At 46.1% G+C, this 19,962-nt stretch overlaps 1 protein-coding gene across 9 annotated transcripts in view; it reads left to right on the top strand.

Annotated features, from left to right (window-relative positions):
- LZTR1 (leucine zipper like transcription regulator 1) overlaps positions 1-19,962 on the top strand; it is a 271,551-nt gene that overhangs the window by 217,011 nt on the left and 34,578 nt on the right. For 8 of the 9 annotated variants that reach the window (XR_005592029.1, XR_005592030.1, XM_039517962.1 and 5 more), the window contains 4 exons: positions 2,084-2,210; positions 6,456-6,605; positions 12,134-12,239; positions 18,232-18,312. Coding sequence is in view for 7 of the 9 variants with exons in the window: in XM_039517962.1 (XP_039373896.1) it covers positions 2,084-2,210; positions 6,456-6,605; positions 12,134-12,239; positions 18,232-18,312 (464 nt within the window). In the remaining 2 variants the exon portion in view is untranslated. The remainder of the gene's footprint in view (positions 1-2,083; positions 2,211-6,455; positions 6,606-12,133; positions 12,240-18,231; positions 18,313-19,962) is intronic. The other variant, XM_039517967.1, reaches the window with a different exon arrangement.

Raw genomic sequence — 19,962 nt, 5'->3', positions numbered from 1 at the left:
GGAGTTCTCTGCTCTGTCGGAATTCAACTTCTAGTTCTGGTGCCTGTTAGCAGCCACTGGGTGTCAGGGGTTAGTGGATCAGTGTTCTCATTGCACACACCATGAGTGTCTGGTTCATACCAGGGAAACTGATGATCCAACCACCGAATAACATTATCCTTTTTAGGGACACATCTAGATAACTTTCCAATCAACATTCCTGATGCAATTCTTCCCCCCCCCCCCCAATGTTTGAGTCACAGTGAAAAGTGTCCAAGGTCAAGCTATCTCCTCTGAGGATCTCTGGGTGGATCTCAGGTTATATCTTACTCTGCTATCAATTGTCTTGCCTTCCTTCCCCGACACAGGATGAGCACAAGCAATGTCTATAGCATTGCTTGAGGAAGTGTCTTTGGTTAACATTTGTAAAACAGCTACGTGGACTTCCAACCATATGGTCGCGAGTCATTATGCTTTAGTAGAAGACTCTGCTATGGGGCATGCTATGGGGCAATGGTCCTTCATGGAACTCTGCCACCTGCCTCTTTGCACTCTCTTCTTTCTTGAGTACTAGTTGTCAGTCACCCACAATGGAATACACATAGGGACCAGCACTTGAAGAAGAAGAAGAAGAAGAAGAAGTTATTTACCTTACAGGTTATTTGAGATTTGTGATCCCTATCATACATACTACCCACTCTCCTTCCCCTCTGCTTCGGACCTTGATTAGATTCATGGTAGAGAAGGAACGGGAGAGGTGGTTGGTGTGCTCCATCTTTTATCTCCTTGAGTGGAGACCCAAGGAAAGTAAGGGTGCATGTGCAAGCCAGCGGACACTGCTTTCAAAATTCTCTGACTCTGGGAGCATGGAGTCATGCGTATCCCTAATGGAATACAGATAGGGACCACACATCTCGAAGACCCTCCAGTTGCTATAAGGTAAGTAACTTCCTCATGCTGGGGGTGAGCTAGGGCTGGGGGTTGGCAGGGCAGATCTTGCAGTGAGAGAGGGAGGCAAAAGAGGCAAAGGTGGAAGGTGGAAGTGAATCAACAACTATATCAATGGAAGAAAGGATGAGAAGGCTGAGAGCAGATAAGAAGTCACTGATGTTGAAGGACGAAGTTGCAGAAAGACCAAGTGACAGGGCATGAGGGAGTTGAGAGGAAATGGGTGATGCTGAAAAGGGAGGGAACTCAGCAACAGAGATCAAAGAAAGCAATGCTTGTTGAGACCAAATTCTATGAGAGTTGACCGAGGGCTGCAGATTGAATGAAGAGGAGAGGAAAAGAAAATGTGCAGCTAAGGGGTTGGATGGGTTGTTACCATGGAAGCTGGAGTCTCTGATGCTGAGTGTGGGAGATTGTGAGGAGAGGAAGAGAGAGAAAGAGTGAGGAGTTGAAATCAGAGAGGAATGCTGATGGGGAGGAGCTGGATGGATGGTAGGTGACAGCAATATTGAGAAGGAGATGAGAGAAGTCAGATGCAGCGCTGTTCAAAAGAAGAGAGGAGGGAGGTATTGGAAACAGTAGCAAGGGGACAGGAGAAGGTCCGTACCCCACTACAGTCTGATCCAGGGCAGGGGTGTGAGAGAAGGAGAGGCCTCTATAAGAGACGGCAGCTGCAGAGGGATCCAGGTCTCTTGAAGAGCCAGGAGCTGGAGGGAGCAAGATAAGAAGAGGTCGCGGGTGGCTGAGATCTTTGTAGATATGTCATGGCGTTCCAGAGACAGCAAGAGAAGTGGAGAGGGAATGGGTGTGAGGTTAGTAATGTTGGCACAAGAGGGGCTGGGGGTGGGTGAGGAGGTGGACTGAGGCAAATGTACCTGAGGTGAGGAAAAGGATGCGAGTGTAGAACCTCACCAAGGGTATCAGCCTTACATACAGAACAAATTTCCAGGCATCACGTCCTGGCCCTATCCATGGCATACAAGAAGGGGCCTCCTATAGCTCTGAGAATGTGATGAAGTGCCTGCCTACTAACAACTCCCTTGATCCCATGGGAAAACCTATATGTAGATGTGGCTCAACTGTGTATTAACTTTATAGCAGCTGATTATCTGGAAATGTCTTCTTTTTAATCATTTCACCATGTTGCCTCTGTCAGGAACATCTTTGATTCAGGATATGAAGGCTTATCTAGAAGGAGCTGGGATCGAGTTTTGTGATATCATCCTCCTGTTAGATGGCCACCCAAGACCAGCACATAAGGCAATTCTGGCAGCCCGCTCCAGGTGTGTGCACTCTGATCAACCAATTACTGAAACTTAGAAACTTTTTTAAAGAGTCGTCCTTTACTAGAGCAGTAACAAATGTCATGTGTAGACATGATTTCTTAGTACTGCTTCTTGGATCAGCTTGTTTTGAAGCTCACAAGAGAATAGGCTTCTATTCACTGAGATCTGAGTAATACATAGGATTTTCCCCCTATAAATTAAACATAATAGAGCCATTAAGCAACAGAGACTAAAATGTGAATGAATTTGCCATCCCAGCAGGGAAAAGTTAGGAAATCAAAACCTTAGTTGAATAACAGAAGGTCTATATCCTACCACAATTTTAAAAAGAAGCAAATATTCATGCATAAAACTACTGTCATTAACTGGAAAGGAACAAGTGTTCAAAAAGAATAAAAAGGATGTTCTAAAAAATGGAACTGCAGCTCAAGCGATGCTAATAGAATGAGGCCTAAACTTTGGTATGTAAGCTATGAGGTAGAGATTTAAGAATCCATTGAACAAACATATAAAAATATCAATACATTAGGGGGTAGATTAGTCTCTCTGGGTTCCCACTTGGTTGCAGGTGTAAATAATTTACCCATTTAAGGGTGTATCATACGTCTCCTCCCTGGCACAGCCTACCAGCTTCCTTGGCTGGTGCATGTAGTGGGGAGAGGTCTATATTGGTTCTGCCCTTCCCTGTACCCTCTTCACTCAGTCGTAGGGGGAGCATTGGGTACATGGCATTGGGTTCTGCAGTGCATAGAGCTGCAATCTAGACTGCCTTAACCTGGCTGAGCAAGAGAGCTGGGACTCTACTCTATGTACGGCTATGTTAAAGCTAGGCATGATCTAGTCCTATATTAGTACATCAAAGTAAGAAGCCAATGGAGAATCAGCAGGCCTGCTAAACCATGTAAAGGGAGTAATTGAAAAGGATAAGGGGATTGTTGGTGAGATAAATGGTTCGTAGATTCCAAGGCCGGAAGGGACCATTACATCATTTAGTCTGACATGTATATCACAGGCCATAGAATCTTGCCCTTTTACACTGCACCAGTAACTTGTGGTTGACTAAAGTATGTCTTCCAGAGAAGATGTGCAATCTTGATTTAAAGAGATGGAGAAGCCACCGCCTGCCTTGATAGTTTGTTCCAATGGCTAATCACCTTCACTGTGTGTATTATTTCTAATTTGCATTTGGCTTTAACTTCCAGCCACAGGTTCTTATTCTGACTTCCTCATTAAAGAGCCCTTTAGTACCTGTGAAGAAAATACAAGGGACATGGTAATTAAATCACCTTTGAATCTTCAAACCCAGTGGTTAGGGCACTTGTGTGGGATGTGGGAGACCTGGGTTCAAAACACTGCTCCTCATCAAGCACAGTGGGGATTTGAACCTGAGTCTCCCAAATTGTGGATGACTTCTTTAGCCACGGGACTGTTGGTAAAGGGTCATCACCTCCTACTTCTCAGTTTTTGTTGAGAAAGTGCTGACCCAGCTTAGGTGACTGACTCCAGAGGGCTCATGGCTGTGACCCCCAGCTAGAGGGAGGTACCTCCCTCAGACCAAAGTTAGGCACCTCCCTCCCTTTAAGAGGAGGGTGCACCCCTTTCCTCAGCATTTCCTATTGACTGGCTTAGACAACTTTCCCCTCAGCATGCTGGCTTTTGAGAATCCCTTTTTAAGGCATCTAACTCTCCTCAGTTCAGGGTTTGATAGGGTGACCCTATACAGCTTCATCCTCACTGTTCAGCATGGTTTACAGATGGCCTGGGACAGATGAAGCAGGAGAGGAAGCTAGACAGGAAGACAGCTAGAATGCCATTGGCAGAAATCTCAGGCCAAGCCTGATTGGTTGTGACATGAAGAATTTGCAAGGGAAAAATTGTGAAGGGCTTTAATCAGGTATACAAGTTGAAGAGAATATAAGACTGAATGCCATTAGGAGTCTACAGTAACCTGTGACAAGAACGTGCACTCAGCAGCTCTTATCCAGAAATTGTGACCGTGTCATTCAGATTCAGGCACCTGAAAAAACTGACTCTTACATATTCAAAAAAGGAAGGGAGAGCAGGATCAATTGTCCAGAGTGAGGAGTACAGCTGGTGGGGTGAAGAAAAACACTTTGCCACGCTAGTAGATGCAAGTTAAGTTATATGGAGAGAAAGAGTAGAAAAGGAGGGAAAGCAGAGTAGGATCTAGCTCAGAGGTGGGCAAACTATGGCCTGCGGGCCACATCCAGCCCGTGGAACCTTCCTGCCCAGCCCCTGAGCTCCTGGCCCCTGAGGCTAGCCCCCGGCCCCTCCCTTGCTGTTCCCCCTCCTCTGCAGCTCGCCCTGCCGCTGGTGCAATGCTCTGGGCAGTGGGGCTGCAAGCTCCTGGGGCAACGCCACTGCAGAGCCTGGCCTGACTCGGTGCTCTGTGCTGCATGGTGCATAGCTGTAGCGCCACCAGCCAACGGTGCTCCAGGCAGCGCAGTAAGGGGGCAGAAAGCAGGAGGGGTTGGATAGAGGGCAGGAGAGTTTGGGGTGGTGATCAGGGTGCGGGGGTGTGGATAGGGATCAGGGCGGTCAGAGGGCGGGGAACAGGGGAGTTGATTGGGGGCAGGGGCCCCGGGGGGCAGTCAGAGAGGAAGGGCGGGGTTGGATGGGGCGGCAGGGACAGTCAGGGGCAGGGGTTCCGGGAGCAGTCAGGGGACACCAAAAAGGGGTGGTTGGAAGGGGCAGGAGTCCGAGGGGGCAGTCATGAAGGAGGGGAGGTTGGATGGGGCAGTGGGGGGCATTCAGGGCGGAGGTTCCGGGGGGCGTTCAGGGGACAGAGAGCAGGGGTGGATGGGGCAGGGGTCCTGGGGGGCCATCAGGGAACGGAGGGTTGGATGGGACAGGAGTCCTGGAGGTGGGCTGTCAGGGGGCGAGAAGCGGAGGGGGGAGTAGATAGGGGATGGGGGCCGGGCCATGCTCCCCTCCTTTAACTGGTCCTCCATACAATTTCCCAAATCCGATGCAGCCCTCAGGCCAAAAAGTTTGCCCGCCCCTGATCTAGCTTGTAGCTATCTATTAATGATGGAACAAGGTTAGTAGATGAGCACAATCTAATACTATCACAGGCAAACCTACTAATGCCTATAGCCAGTGAAAATGGGTTCCTTCCATTCAGTATCCAATAATAATTAGAACTAATTGGAAAATGGAGGGGGTTAACAGAAAAATTTGACTTTTTGTGGGAAAAATCCTTGATTTTTTTGTTTAGTTTTTTGGTAATACTTTCTGCAAACATTTTCATTTAGTTAAAATCCAATTTTCCATTAAAAAAAGTTTTGATGGAAAATTTTAAGCCAGCCGTAATAATCCTTAGCATTTACATACTTTAGTACTTTACAAACAGTATCTAACAAACCATCACAATATCCTTGTACAGTAGGCAGATAACCATTTATATTAGTGTCTAGCCCCTAAAAAAGCAGGAGACCCATAATGTTTGATGTTTACCAGCACTTCATATGCAAAGTAGGTAAATGAATTATTACAGTGTATTATATCCTAATTTTTATATTTTTGAAAATTAATTGCCATAAAGAAAATCCACATGGCATTGTTTCCTATATAGTATCCTATAGCATTGTTGGGATTGTGATGCTTCGTTGCCTCACACACAGATTTATCTGAAACATGACAATACAACATTTGAGAGACAAGGTGGTTGGGTGTGACGGGATCTCTGGGGTGCAGCCTGGAACTGTGGGTTCCCCCTTAGCTCTCCCACCTGGGCTGTCTCTCACAATACTTTGCTAGTGATAAGCAGTAAACCGCTCCAGGTGCTGTGATCACTCAGCCACCAGCATACAGAGATACACTCAGCTAAATTATTTGAATGTTCTTTAAGCCACTCATGAACTATATAGAGGGAAACACTAGCAAATCCCCTTTGGGAAGAGACCTGAAGAAGAGCTCTGTGTAGCTCGAGAGCTTGTCTCTTTCACCAGCAGAAGCTGGTCCAATAAAAGATATTACCTCACCCACCTTGTCTCTCTAATATCCTGGGACCAACATGATTACAACACCACTGCATACTATATTTGAGGAGGCATTTAGAGGCAGTTTTTCCCTCCCCATAGTAGCTAGGAAGTAACTTGTGTGAAAGCTTCAATGTTTTGTAGCCCCCTTTGAACAGTACTGAGTGAAACCATCTGCAGAACCTTTCTTGTGATTATGTAAAATCCCCCTGTGTTACGTTGGTCACCTTTCCTTTTCCAGTTACTTTGAAGCCATGTTCCGTTCCTTCATGCCAGAAGATGGACAAGTAAATATTTCTATAGGTGAAATGGTTCCCAGTAAACAAGCATTTGAATCTATGCTGAGATATATTTACTATGGTGAAGTGAACATGCCTCCTGAAGATTCCCTGTATCCTTAAATCTACTGAAGTCTAAAGTCTGTAGATGCAATTGAAACAGACACTCTGGATTTCTTTTGCTATGGATACTTTAATTTGATATGTTGGGCCTGATTCTGTCATGTCATGCACCTGGTGTCATCATTTACACCTGTGCAAAGTGAGTGAAAAAAAATCTGCCAGATCAGAAGAGTAGCATATTACACCTACTCTGCACTGCTGTAAATGCCTTCATTGTGAGGCAGTGGAGACTCAGGCCCTTCTACTGGACAATGAAACAGTTCAGCTGAGTTAAACTATAACTAGTGTTATGATTTTTTCAGGACATTTTAAAATACATTTAATGGCAGAGGTGCTTGAAAACAACAATATGTCACAGAAGGAGGGAGGTGAGCCCACCCCACACTCACCCCACAATGGCAACTCCTGTCCTGTGGAACTGGGCCCAGCTACCCACTCTAAATATTGCGACCTAGCACATGGGGTCACAATGTTGCATAGGTTTGAAGAGTCCATGCTGCTATAGATGGAGATGGTGGAGCAGATGGAGTGATGCTGTGACCCCATGCACAAGTTTGCAACACCACTTGGTTTGAGCACATTTCATTTGGTTTGGATGGTATTTGATGGACTTAATGCAAATTCACATTTTCTGTGACCATCATGACAAAATCATAGCTTTAATTATAACTAGCCAGGGACTTGAACCTGGCTTTCCCATGTGAGTGCCAAGACCACTGATCTATGCAGTCAATTTCTCTCTTTTCCTCACCTAATGAATATTTAATTATTCAAAGTGGAACAGCTCCAACAGGACAGCTTGAGAAATACCTACCCCAAAATATCCAATAGCCTGGCACTTAAGGTATTCACCTGGAATGTAGGAGACTGGGGTTCAAGTCCCTAATCTAGAGGAGGGTTATGAATCTGGGTCTCTTCCAGTCTAGGTGAGTATGCTAACCATTGGGCTATGTGCTGTAATAGGGGGCAGACTCTGTTTTGGGTTGTTTGTGTGAAAGGACTGGCGTGTCTTAGGCAGCTAGGGTAAGATGCACAAAAACACTGAGGTACTTAACTGTCTCCTAGACATCACTGACTTTCACAAAATCACTGTTCAGCTGCCACTGAGCCATGTAGGCACCTAAATCCCTAAAGGCACCTGCATTTCTGCTGGTGGGCATGCCCAAAGCTGACTAAATCCTAACACTGCCCTCACAGCTAACAAGGCATTCAGAGCCTAACCTGCTGCTTTGAGTAGATGCAGCCATGTATTCCACTTAGGTGTGTGCGTGCCTAGGGCTCTGGAGCCAGAGAACTTTGCTTAGCAATGTCTGTAAAGGGGAAGCGCTCACACCTCTTTGCCATAGCCTCTGGCTATATGAGGTGCCACCACCCTGACCCCTTTCATTTCCTTCTTACTTCATGTGGCTGGAGTCAAAGCTCTGTGTGGTTCTTAATCATGCAATCTCTCACTATCTTTTTCTAGTGTTTGTTCTAGTCATATATAGTTAGTACATAGTGTTAGTTAAATATAGTGTTAAGGGGAGGGATAGCTCAGTGGTTTGAGCATTGGCCTGCTAAATCCGGGGTTGTGAGTTCAGTCCTTGAGGGGACCATTTAGGGATCTGGGGCAAAAATCTGTCTGGGGATTAGTTCTGCTTTGAGCAGGGGGTTGGACTAGATGATCTCCTGAGGTCCCTTCCAACCCTCATATTCTAAGTATTCCCTGGTGACGCCCTCACCATGGTTTAAACATTGTTATGTGGGGGGAGTGATTCCCCAACAACAATCCCCACACACTGCTTACTGTGATGTCTATGTCATGGAGCAGTGTGCAATTTCTAGGTCATTCATGAAAGGGACTCAGCTGACTAGGGACCTTTGCCTAAAGCAGCACCTGTTTGAACAGGCCATGTGGCCTGCTTCAGCACTGAGGACCTCATCAGAGTGGAGGTGTCACCCTCAGGTTCTGAGAGTGCTGCCATTTCATGCTGTGGAGCCAGTGCCTCTCCAAAGGGATGGAGGAGTTGTTCCCCATCAAATGCACTGAGGGAAAGGCCACATAAGATCACTCCAGGTCTCATGAAAACTCTTCTGCGTCCTCCAAAAAGAGTGTGGACCAGCATTGTGTTAATGCCAGCATATGAGAGTGCCTCTAATCACTTCCTGATACTGTGCAGAGAGGTCAGATTCTACCATCGACTCTGATTCTTGAATCCAGTATTGACAAGAGTGATGTTGGCACCGGGACCAGTTGTTTCCATGTCAGCAGCATATCAGGTGGCAACAGACCTCCTTTGCCTTTCCATCCTGACCCCTCCATTGATCCATGATTTTGCCAGGGCTGTGTCATTTATAGCCCCCTTGCATGGACAGGCTGCTGAACCTTTTGGTCCATTGGCACCACACTCCGATGTTCCCCTTCCACAGTCTATGGAAGCAGGGCTGGTATGGGCTTGGTGCAAGAGACCCCTTTGGCAGTGGAAAACTCCTTGGCACCATTGTATTCACACCACTAATGTTACTGTGGCAGCTCTCATTGCCCTTCACTTTGGAACTGTCAGCTACTTCAGTGCCACCACTGACTTTGGGGTCAGCACTGCTCCCCGCATCAGGAACAATTTGGCAGTGCTTGGCTCTTCCTTGCCTTCAATACCTGAGGATTTCAAGGCCTAACAGGACATTTGGCAGTGCATGGCTGCTTCCCTGGGCATTAAGGCATAGTTCCTGCAGGAGAACGCCATTATGTTGCTGCATATCCTGCAGTTGTCTGCTCCTGGGAGAGTGGCTCCTCTTACTGATGATGCACTCCTAGAGCCTGCAAGGGTTCTTTGGAGAATGCCAGCTTCAGTATCACATACTACAAAGCACATGGAGGGTATTTCTACACTACGGGATTATTCCAATTTTACAGAAACCGGTATTTGGAAACAGACTGTATAAAGTCGAGTGCACGCGGCCACACTAAGCACATTAATTCGTCAGTGTGCGTCCATGTACCGAGGCTAGTGTCGATTTCTGGACCTTTGCACTGTGGGTAGCTATCCCATAGCTATCCCATAGTTCCCGCAGTCTCCCCCGCCCATTGGAATTCTGGGTTGAGATCACAATGCATGATGGGGCAAAAACAGTGTTGCGGGTGATTCTGGGTAAATGTCGTCAGTCAATCTTCCCTCTGTGAAAGCAACGGCAGACAATCATTTTGTACCCTTTTCCCTGGATTAAAAAATAATATTTGGAGATATACCTATCTCCTAGAACTGGAAGGGACCTTGAAAGGTCATTGAGTCCAGCCCCCTGCCTTCACTAGCAGGACCAAGTACTGATTTTTGCCCCAGATCCCTAAGTGGCCTCCTCAAGGATTGAGCTCATAACCCTTGGTATAGCAGGCCAATGCTCAAACCACTGAGTTATCCCTCCCCCTCTGCCCTGGCAGTTGCCATAGCATGGCAACCATGGAGCCCGTTCAGCCTTTTTTCACTGTCATCATATGTCTACTGGATGCTGCTGACAGACGCAGTACTGCAGTGCTACACAGCAGTATCCCCTTGCCTTTGCAAGTTAGCAGAGACGGTTACCAGTCATATTGTACCATCTGCTGCTTTGCAAGTTGGCAATGACGGTTACCAGTCATATTGTACCGTCTGCTGCTGTCATGGGTGCTCCTGGCTGGCCTCGGTGAGGTTGGCCAGGGGCGCATGGACAAAAATGGGAATGACTCCCCAGGTCATTCCCTTCTTTACGTTTTGTCTAAAGGTAGAGTCAGTCCTGCCTAGAATATCAGGCAAGTCTACTAAAGAACCAGAGAGGCAAACAGCCGCTCCGGGTCAGAGCCCCAGACATCCCGCCGAAATGATGAGCTGCATGCCATTCTAGGGGGTGCCCCTGCAACAACCCCACCTGTTTCCCTCCTCCCACACTCCTCCTGGGCTACCGTGGCAGTTATCCCCCCATTTGTGTGATGAAATAATAAAGAATGCATGAATAAGAAACAACACTGACTTTATTGAGATAAAACGGGGGCGAGGCAGCCTCCAGCTGCTATGATATTCCAGGCAGGACTGAATCTCCAGGAGAGAAAGCTTAAAGAAGGGAATGACCGGGAGTCATTCCCATTTTTGCCCAGGCGCCCCCGGCCGACCTCACTCAGGCCAGCCAGGAGCACTCACGGGATGATGACAATGGATACCAATCCTATTGTACCATCTGCCATCCGCAAGGCAAGGCAAGGGGATGCTGCTGTGTAGCGTTGCAGCACTGTGTCTGCCAGCAGCATCCAGTAGACATACGGTGACATTGAAAAAAGGTGAGAAACAATTTTTTTCCCTTTTCTTTCGGTGGGGGGAGGGGAGGGGATTGACGACATATACCCTGAACCACCCGCGACAATGTATTTGACACTTCAGGCATTGGGAGCTCAGCCAAGAATGCAAATGGTTTTCGGAGACTGCGGGAACTGTGGGATAGCTAGTCCTTAGTCCCCCCTCCCTCCCTCCGTGAGCGTCCATTTGATTCTTTGGCTTTCCGTTATGCTTGTCATGCAGCACTGTATTGAGTTCCTGCTGTGGCCTCTGTCTATCATAGCCTTGGAGATTTTTTCAAATGCTTTGGCATTTCGTCTTTTGGAACGGAGTTCTGATAGAACAGATTCATCTCCCCATACAGAGATCAGCTTCAGTATCTCCTGTACGGTTCATGCTGGAGCTCTTTTTTGATTCTGGGACTGCATGGTCACCTGTGCTGATTGGCGCTCCACGCTGGGCAAACAGGAAATCAAATTCAAAAGTTCGCGGGGTTTTTCCTGTCTACCTGGCCAGTGCATCCGAGTTCAGATTGCTGTCCAGAGTGGTCACAAGGGTGCACTATGGGATAGCTCCTGAAGGCCAATACTGTCGAATTGCAGCCACATTAACCCTAATCCGAAATGGCAATACCGATTTCAGCGCTACTCCCCTCGTCGGGGAGGAGTACAGATATCGGTATTAACAGCCCTTTATATCGATATACAGGGCTTCATTGTGTGGATGGGTGCAGGGTTAATTCGATTTAACACTGCTAAATTCGATATAAACTCATAGTGTAGACCAGGCCAGAGAAATGCTGTTTTGTCCTGGTGCAGGGATTTGAGGGCTTTTATTTCCACCATAGAGTCATAGAAATGTAGGGCTGGGGGACTTGGAGAAGTCATCAAGTCCAATCCCTGCTCTGAGGCAGGACCAAGGAAACCACTGATTGGTATTTGTCCAACATGTTCCTAAAAACCACCAATGATGGGAATTCTACAACCTCTCTTGGAAGCCTATTGCAGAGGGTGAACTACCCTTATAGTTAGAAAGTGTTTCCTAATATTTAATGTAAATCTCCCTTGCTGCAGATTAAGTCCATTACTTCTTGTTCTATCTGAGCAGCTGGCCCCTGACCCTGGGGTCAGCCACGCTGGCCGCTGCAGAAGTCACGGAATCCATGACTTCTGCAACCCCTGTGACAGACACGGAGCCCTAATTATGACCAAATTTGTTCTCCTTGACTAGCTTTATAGCTATCTCTTCGCTGCCCCTTATTATTATGGTTTCTACAACAACAGACTTCAAGCATACTGCAAGCAGAACCTGGAAATGAATGTTACAGTGGAAAATGTGCTCCAGGTAATTATCACTGATTCATTTTAATTTGTCAACGGTAGTCTTAAATACAGTAAATATTCAAGAAATTCAAAGGGTCCAGCAATACCAGCCAGAAGGGTCTGTGATTTATTCACATTCTCAGACAAAAATAATTGGCTAAACTGCAGTTAAGATTGTAGGGATACTATAATTTTTGGGTGGAAAAGCATTAGAATGCATTGGAATTGAAACAGAATTTGTAAACAAGAATATTCAAAATTTGAAAGTATGGGGATGAGTTGTGGGATAAAACATTTGATGTTTCTAGGCCAAGCTGTTATACAGATGTGACTGGGGAAAGTGTATTAAAATGTTTACAAAGTATTACCAGTGTTGTTCTTCAGAGGCTTCTGTGCATCCCTACTTGCAGGTCTGACATCCTCTGGCTTCAAGGTCATGGAACCTCTACTACAATTGTATCCAGTGGGGCTGCATAAGCCCTCCTAGCGATGTCAGTGCTCAATGTCTGAATCTATATAAGGCAGTGCAGACCCCAGTGTCTTCATTTCCTTCTCTGCTGTGCAAAGCATTAGGATCCTTGCTGTCTGTGACTTTCTGCCTAATTATTTAGTAGACCATCTTTACCATCTGAATTTTCTTTTATTCACTTTAATTAAAAGAAAGAGAGAGTAGTGTAGGAGATTGATCTGGTGTTGGTACATGCAAAGATGGCAGGAGTAGAGCCCTAGAAAGGCTGTAAGTCTATCTGACAGTCTATCTGAAATCAGACATGTATATTTTATGTCTGGTGTGCTCAGGTGAAGCTCACACTCCATCACATTCATCCCCAAAGTATGCCATGATCAGCAATTGAGTCTAAAGGCCTATCTGTCTTTCAAACCAGTGACAGCACAGGCCATGCTATCAGGCTGTCAAGGCAATAAAATCTGGGCCCACAATGACCCTCCTTGGCACAAAAACCCACTACTATTAAATGAGTGAAGACTTGGAACCTGGCTCCAGCCTCTTCACCTGCCTCAACTTGGGCTTCTAACAAGGGTTCCAGTGCCGGGTTTGTGCCTCAGGCAGCACTGACCTCCCCTGTGAAGCATTCTCAGGCGTTCTCATCTGCATTGACACTGATGATGCAGATAAGTTTGACTCCCCAAATGGTATTAGTTTCTGGACCCTTTTATTGAGAGAACATCCTCAGCTATTGAAGATCCTTCTGTGGCACCGGCTGCACCATCCTAAGGATATACACCATCTGCACAGAAGAAACAAAGGAAGGAAAGCATAGGTCTGGTTCTGGGGAAGTGAGGAAGGAAAGAAGAAAGCATCATAACCAATCTCATGGAAATTCCCCAGGGCTGATTTTGAAGAAGGTCTCAGCTCTTTAGTTGTCACTGGCCCTGCAACAGCTGCAGACTTCCCCAGTTCATGTTCCTGGTAATCTGTCAACTTTTCCCAAGGCTAGTCAATTAATTCCCATACAAGATTTTTGCTTCACTGGTGCACGGTTTGGCTTTGGAACTTTCTCCTGATTCATCTCTGGAATTCCTGATCAGTGATGCCCAGGATCTCCCTTTGGCTTCATTCAGGCCCCCTTTGAGTGAACCATCACCATCAGCCTTCATGCACCTCTTCAGTTCCAGAGAGCATTCTGTCTTCCATGATATCAGGAGTTCACAGATGTTGCTGTGGCCTTCCCTTCACAAAGCTTTAAGGGCACTACTCGGTGGTACTTGAACTGGTACCAAAGGGTACTAAATCTGCTCCCTGGACACAGAATTTCCTCGCCCAGTAGGAAATCATATTTGTTGGGATCCATGTGTATTGCCAGTTACCAGGCAGCGACAAGACACTAACAGTATACCCTCTGGGATGCTATTGTTCTGGATTTGATTCCTAAAGATCAGAGTAAGGCAGCAAAGGATCTTGCCACTGAAGCAGAAGTATGGCCTGTCATTCCCCCCCATGCAGCCTGTGACACCTCTGCCCCTTGCAACAGAGCCACAGCCACAGAGATATTCATGAATTAATTCCTCAGACCTTACCCCAGAATCACAAGTGTGAATACAGAATATGAAAGTTAAGGCCATTTTACTGAAAAAATCAACAAAACCTTAGAGGCTTTTGTGGTAAGATGAGGCCCTGAAACATAAACCCTGGTATCAGAGGCCTGGTATGAGACCTAAGGCTTGAACTAAAGTAATGGTCAAGACTTTGCTAACATAAAGCAAAGCTAAGCTATGAGCCAGAGGCAGGCCCTGCTCACAGGAGCTGGCAAGAAGAAGGCTGATGTTGCAAATATACACATACCTAAAAGGTACTAAGCACTAGTAATATAAACATGTGCCTGGATGGTACCAGAACATTCTGGTACTAGCGCATTCCACATAGATAACAAGGAACATGCTGACCCATCCTAAAGACAGGGCAGGAGGGTAACATGAAGGATAGAGTTGTTTTGTTTGAACCAACATGTACAAAGTGAGAGGTGGCACCCTAACACATAGAGGGGTTGCACCTCTGTACGTCAGGAGTGAAGGGTTGTCTTGTCTGGTCTAGGGGTCTGTGGTAAGTCCCGCCACTGACTGAGCTGGTCCATTGTCAGGGGGCACATATTCGTAGTATGTCCTGTAGAGTCTGTGGGAAACTATTACTATGCTTCGTTTGACAATAAACCTAGCTGGGTGCCTTTGTACCTTATCGGAGTCTTTGGTCTTTGGAGGTTCTCTCAGGGTCTGCTGTGTCAGCTATCAGCGCAGAGCCGGGGCAGCACTCAGAGGGAACATACGCATGCATCCGACTGTTATCAACATTGAACAGAGCAGAGCACCACACCAGTGACATCTGAAGACAGTGGTGTGGTGCTTGTATCATTGGTCTCCAGATCTCAAGTTTGACACCCCAGTTGGGAGCCATATTCCAGTTTCTTGCATTCTCTTCATCTACCACCTCCACATCTTTTAGAGATTTTACAAAGCCAAGTCTGAAATCACATCAGACTGCTGGGTACTGAAGACTACGCATCAAGGTTACTCCATACAGTTCTTCACCGGGCCCCCCTTCACAGATCCTTCTCACAAGAGTTCATTCTGGGAGGAAGTCAACCTACGCTGACCAAATGAGCCACAGAAGAGGCCCCCCAGGAGTTCTGGGTTTCTACTTGAGGTACTCCTTGATCTCCAGGAAGATGGATGGCCTCTGCCTGATACAAGACCTCGGAAGACTGAAGAGACAGATCAGAACCTTCAAAATGAGGATGATCACTATGGCAGTGGTTCTCAACCAAAGGTCCGGGGCCCACTGGGGTGCCACGAACTGGTTTCAGGGGGTCCGTCAAGCAGGCCCAGCATTTGACTTGCTGAGGCCCTAGGCAGAAAGAAAAAGCCCCACTGTATGGGACGGAAGTCCGGGGCCCCAAGCTCTACCATCCAGGGCCCCAAGCCCCACCGCCTGGGGCTGATGCCGAAGCCTGAGCAACTAAGCTTTGTGGGACCTCTTATGCTTTCTACCCCCTAATGCTGGTCCTGGCTTTTATATGCAGAAAAACAATTGTGGCACAGGTGGACCATGGAGTTTTTTTAGCATGTTGGGGGGGCCTCAGAAAGAAAAAGGTTGAAAACCCCTGCTGGTTCGTCATCCCCCTCCCTATTCCAAAGAGACTGAAGGCATATCTACATGAACATTGAGTTCTCAGCAAGCTGGGGTGAAAATCTACCCTGCACTAGTGTACCACTCACTAAGTATTCATGTGGACCCTGCTGCTGTGCACTGAAAGTTCCCTGGTACACTTTGATCTACCCCACTTTGAAACAAGAGTAGATTAAAGTGCATTAGGGAAATTTTAGTGTGTGTCAGCAGGATCCCTACAGATACTTACTCCATACTAGCATGCCGCACACTGTTTTCACCCCAGCTTCCTGCAAATTAGTGCTCAGACAAGTCCTGATACATGATTCTTGATTTGAAGGACACCTACTTTCACAGACATAAAACAATCACATAGGAAATGCATGAAGTTTTGCATAGGAGAAAAGTTTTTACAATACAGCACTAAGAGTGTTTACTGACCACCTGATGTGGTGGCAACCCACCCAAGGAAAAGAGGAATATATGTTTTGCCATATCTATACAACTAAACTCTCAAAGCCAGATCATGGCAGGAGCTCTTCTGCTCTTTGGTCCTGACCTGCAAGATTTTGGGGCTCAAAATCAAGTGGGGCATGTTGAATTGTGCACTTGTAAGAGCCTCACTTTTATTGGCATAGTCTGAGACTAACCTGTGGACAAGATGTTGCTGCCAGAGGACAGATTTCACAGTACCAGTCAAACTCTGCAAACCTTGCAGTATCAGCTTTGCCAAATTATCTGGTTCTTTCTGAGTCTCATGGGACGTAAGCAGGAGTTAGGCATCTGGACACCCCTGGTGACGCAGCAGTGTGTCTGACCACAGACAGTAAGATAGGCATCTAGGGAACTTGCAGGGTTTGCAGGGGGTTGGGCATCACCGTGGTGCTGAAAGTGGGACTTAGGTGCCTAAAATAGGGACTTGGGCACCTAATTCCTTTCATGCATTCAGGCCAAGGCGACTAGACCAACATGAGTGATCTCTGAAAACATCATTGTCTTGCCATCTCTTCTGCACGTAAACATCTGTGCTAAAATACTTTGCTATCAAGGCAGAAAGGGTCACCTTTTCTATTCAACAATGGTCAGGAAGAAGCAGTCTCTCAGGGTCACATTCCTCCTGGATTGGAGCAAGAACTTTATACATTTCTGCCAGTACCTCGTACCCTGAGAGCGGGTAAAAACTCTTGTCATTGCTCCAGAGTGTCTCAGAGCGCTGGTATGCCAAGCTGTTGCATCCTCCCTTGAGCTACCATGTCACGTTCCACTATCTCCTGACCTGCTATCTCAGGCTGGAAGAGAATTCTCCATCCAGATCTAGTATCCCTGCATCTGACTGCCGGGTTGACAGATTCTTAACCAATTCTGACCTGTCTTGTTCTGCAAGTGTGAGAAAGATTCTTCAGTCTAGAAAACGTGTGACACACATGTGCTGTGTTCAAAGTGGAAGATATGCTCCATTTGGGCAATGTCTGAAGGATTGTTCTAGAGTGCTCCCCTTCATTCTAGACCATTACCAAAAGGAGACCAGTCTGTTCAATGCATCCCCAAAAGTCCATCAGAATGCAAATTCTGTATGCCAACTCCATCTGCAAGGGTCTAGTGCGGTTGGGGGGTTCTGCTCGCTAATCTCCTGCAAATGGGAATGCACAGAGGACCTGGAAGAAGAAACTGATAACAGTTATTCTTTGAGAGTTATCTTTCTGCATTCACACTTCCTGTCCCCATTCCATTCAGAGTTCTCATCATACTTTGGCACTTTGGTATAGGAGAAGAAGCCAAGGTGATTGGGTACGGGACTTCCTTGTATAGGCTTAGACATTGAACATCAGTGTCAGTAGGTGGTGCTCATGCAGACCCAATTTGGTAGAGGTTCCATCAGCAGATCATTGGGGGTGTCAAACCCACAAATGTGAATGCATAGAGGCAACCATAAATAAACTTTTTTTTCCTAAAGATCATGGACCAGATCCTCTGCTGTGGTCCTGCTCATTTTTTGCTGCCCAGGTGGTGCAAAAGAGCCAAAATCCAGACAACTAAGAATTTCCCTGATAGAGGGAATCCTCAGTTGGTATAAAGTTAGCAGTGCCCCCTCCTACATTGATTGCTCCCAACCTACAGCCTAGGGTATAGCTTTCCCTTTGCCTGCACCAGTGTCATTCTGGCACCTGAGACAATCTGGCTCCATGCATAGCCTGAGTCATCTCCAGATTTCCATAAAAATTATCTTCTGACAAGAACCACACACAACATCCAAAATCCAGTTCAGAATGGAAAGCTGGTGGCAACCTCAAGTATAGGGAAATGATCTTCTCTGCATAAAATCAGCACCTGTCTGTGAGTTGTACTTTTATCAGAAGAAGAAAGAGAAGAGAGTTTTAACTTTGTTCTTCTCTAGATTTTAGAGGCAGCTGACAAGACACAGGCTCTGGACATGAAGAAGCACTGCCTACATATCATTGTTCACCAATTCACCAAGGTTGGTTGGATCTTCTCTGGGTTTCTGGGAATCTGCTGTCCTCTGTAACTACCATGGCTGAGAGCAGCTTAATCTGGTCCTTCATTTAATTCTTCTTGCTCCACAGGACAGCTTGCTATGCTTATAACTGAACATTGTTACTGACAGGCATACTGGGGACAATACCTGCTTTTCTTTTCTTTTTTTATCTGAAAGAACAGCTTTTTGGAGACATGAAAATGTACCAAAACAGAGCAGATATTCAGAACTCCCACCATTTTCTTATCCTTTTCTTTCTGAGATATTAGCCATTCTGTGTCACATCAGTGCTGGGTTCTGATATGTATGACAAGATATGTTTAACATGTATTGAATGTACAAGCTTCTCTCTCTCTCTGGCAATCATAAATGTGATGCTCAGTTTTCTGGTGAAGGAAGTACTGCCTATGTGGTAGTGGTAATGGTAATATTACATGATTTCATAAAATATATAATTATGTTCTGGGCTGGATCTTCTGCAGCCTCCATATTTGTGAAACTTAAATATGGATTATTGTATAAAATAGTGATAAAATGTCAAAAGACTGAAATTCAGATCCCCCTGTTAGTTTGTGTCATATGATATGTGGTCCCTTATTGATGGGAATATTGTTATCCAATTCATTGTCTGTCCAAACAAAGAACCCCAACCACCCAGAGGCAGAGCAGACCTTGACCTGAAAGGTGAACAGTTTAGAAAGTTATGAGCAAATGAAAAAAGGAGTTAGAATGGAAAACCACACTAATTCTTCTCTACCTTTGATTCTAGTCTTGCACTGACTTCCCTTCTCCACTGAAGATCGTCTCTCTTTTTTTTTTTTTTTAAGGAGACCAGATGCTATTCAGCACAAGCTTCCACTTCTACCCCTCCCCCTCATTTGTTCCCATCCTGTACCATCTCTCCCTACATCCCAGTCTTCAATTCAGCAATATGTCTCCTGCTTTCTTTCTCTAACCCTGCACCCAGCACCTTTGACCTACTCTTTTCTCAAAGGTAGATCTCCCTCACTGACCTCATCCTTCCACCTCCCCCTCAACCACTCTGTCTCCAACATACCATCTTCTTTATTGTTAAAAAACATCCTTGATTCCCTCCTGCACTTCTTCTCCAACTGCTGACCCATCTCACTCCTTACTTTTGCTGCTGAAGCACGTAGTTTACTTCTTTTGTCTCATCATCTCCATCTTCATTCGTAATCCCCTACAATCTGGCATCTGTACCTCCACTGGATGCCCTCAACAAAGTCACTGATGACCTCTTCCTGGCCAAATCCCAAGACCACTCTGCCTCTCTCATCCTCCTTAGTCTTACACCACCATTAACTCAGTTGATCCAGTCCCTCCTCCTAGTGATTCTCCTTCCTTGGCTTTATAGGGCTAGTTTACATGATAAAGTTTCCTCAGTTTAACTGATGGTATGAATTTCAATAGATTCAGTTAACCTGATATGGACACTATTCAGTTTAAGAGTGACTTTTTATGCTAATAAACTGAATAGGAACAGGCTTAGGGCATGGCTACACTTGCAATTGTAGAGTGCTGGGAGTTAAACCAGCCTTCAGAGACCGCAGCAGGGAAAATGCTGCTGAGTGTTTACACTCTCAGCTGGAAGCGCACTGGCATGGCCACATT

Source organism: Mauremys reevesii, unplaced genomic scaffold (assembly GCF_016161935.1).
Source record: "Mauremys reevesii isolate NIE-2019 unplaced genomic scaffold, ASM1616193v1 Contig2, whole genome shotgun sequence".
NCBI lineage: Eukaryota > Metazoa > Chordata > Testudines > Geoemydidae > Mauremys > Mauremys reevesii.
This window is presented reverse-complemented; position numbering and strand designations above follow the sequence as displayed.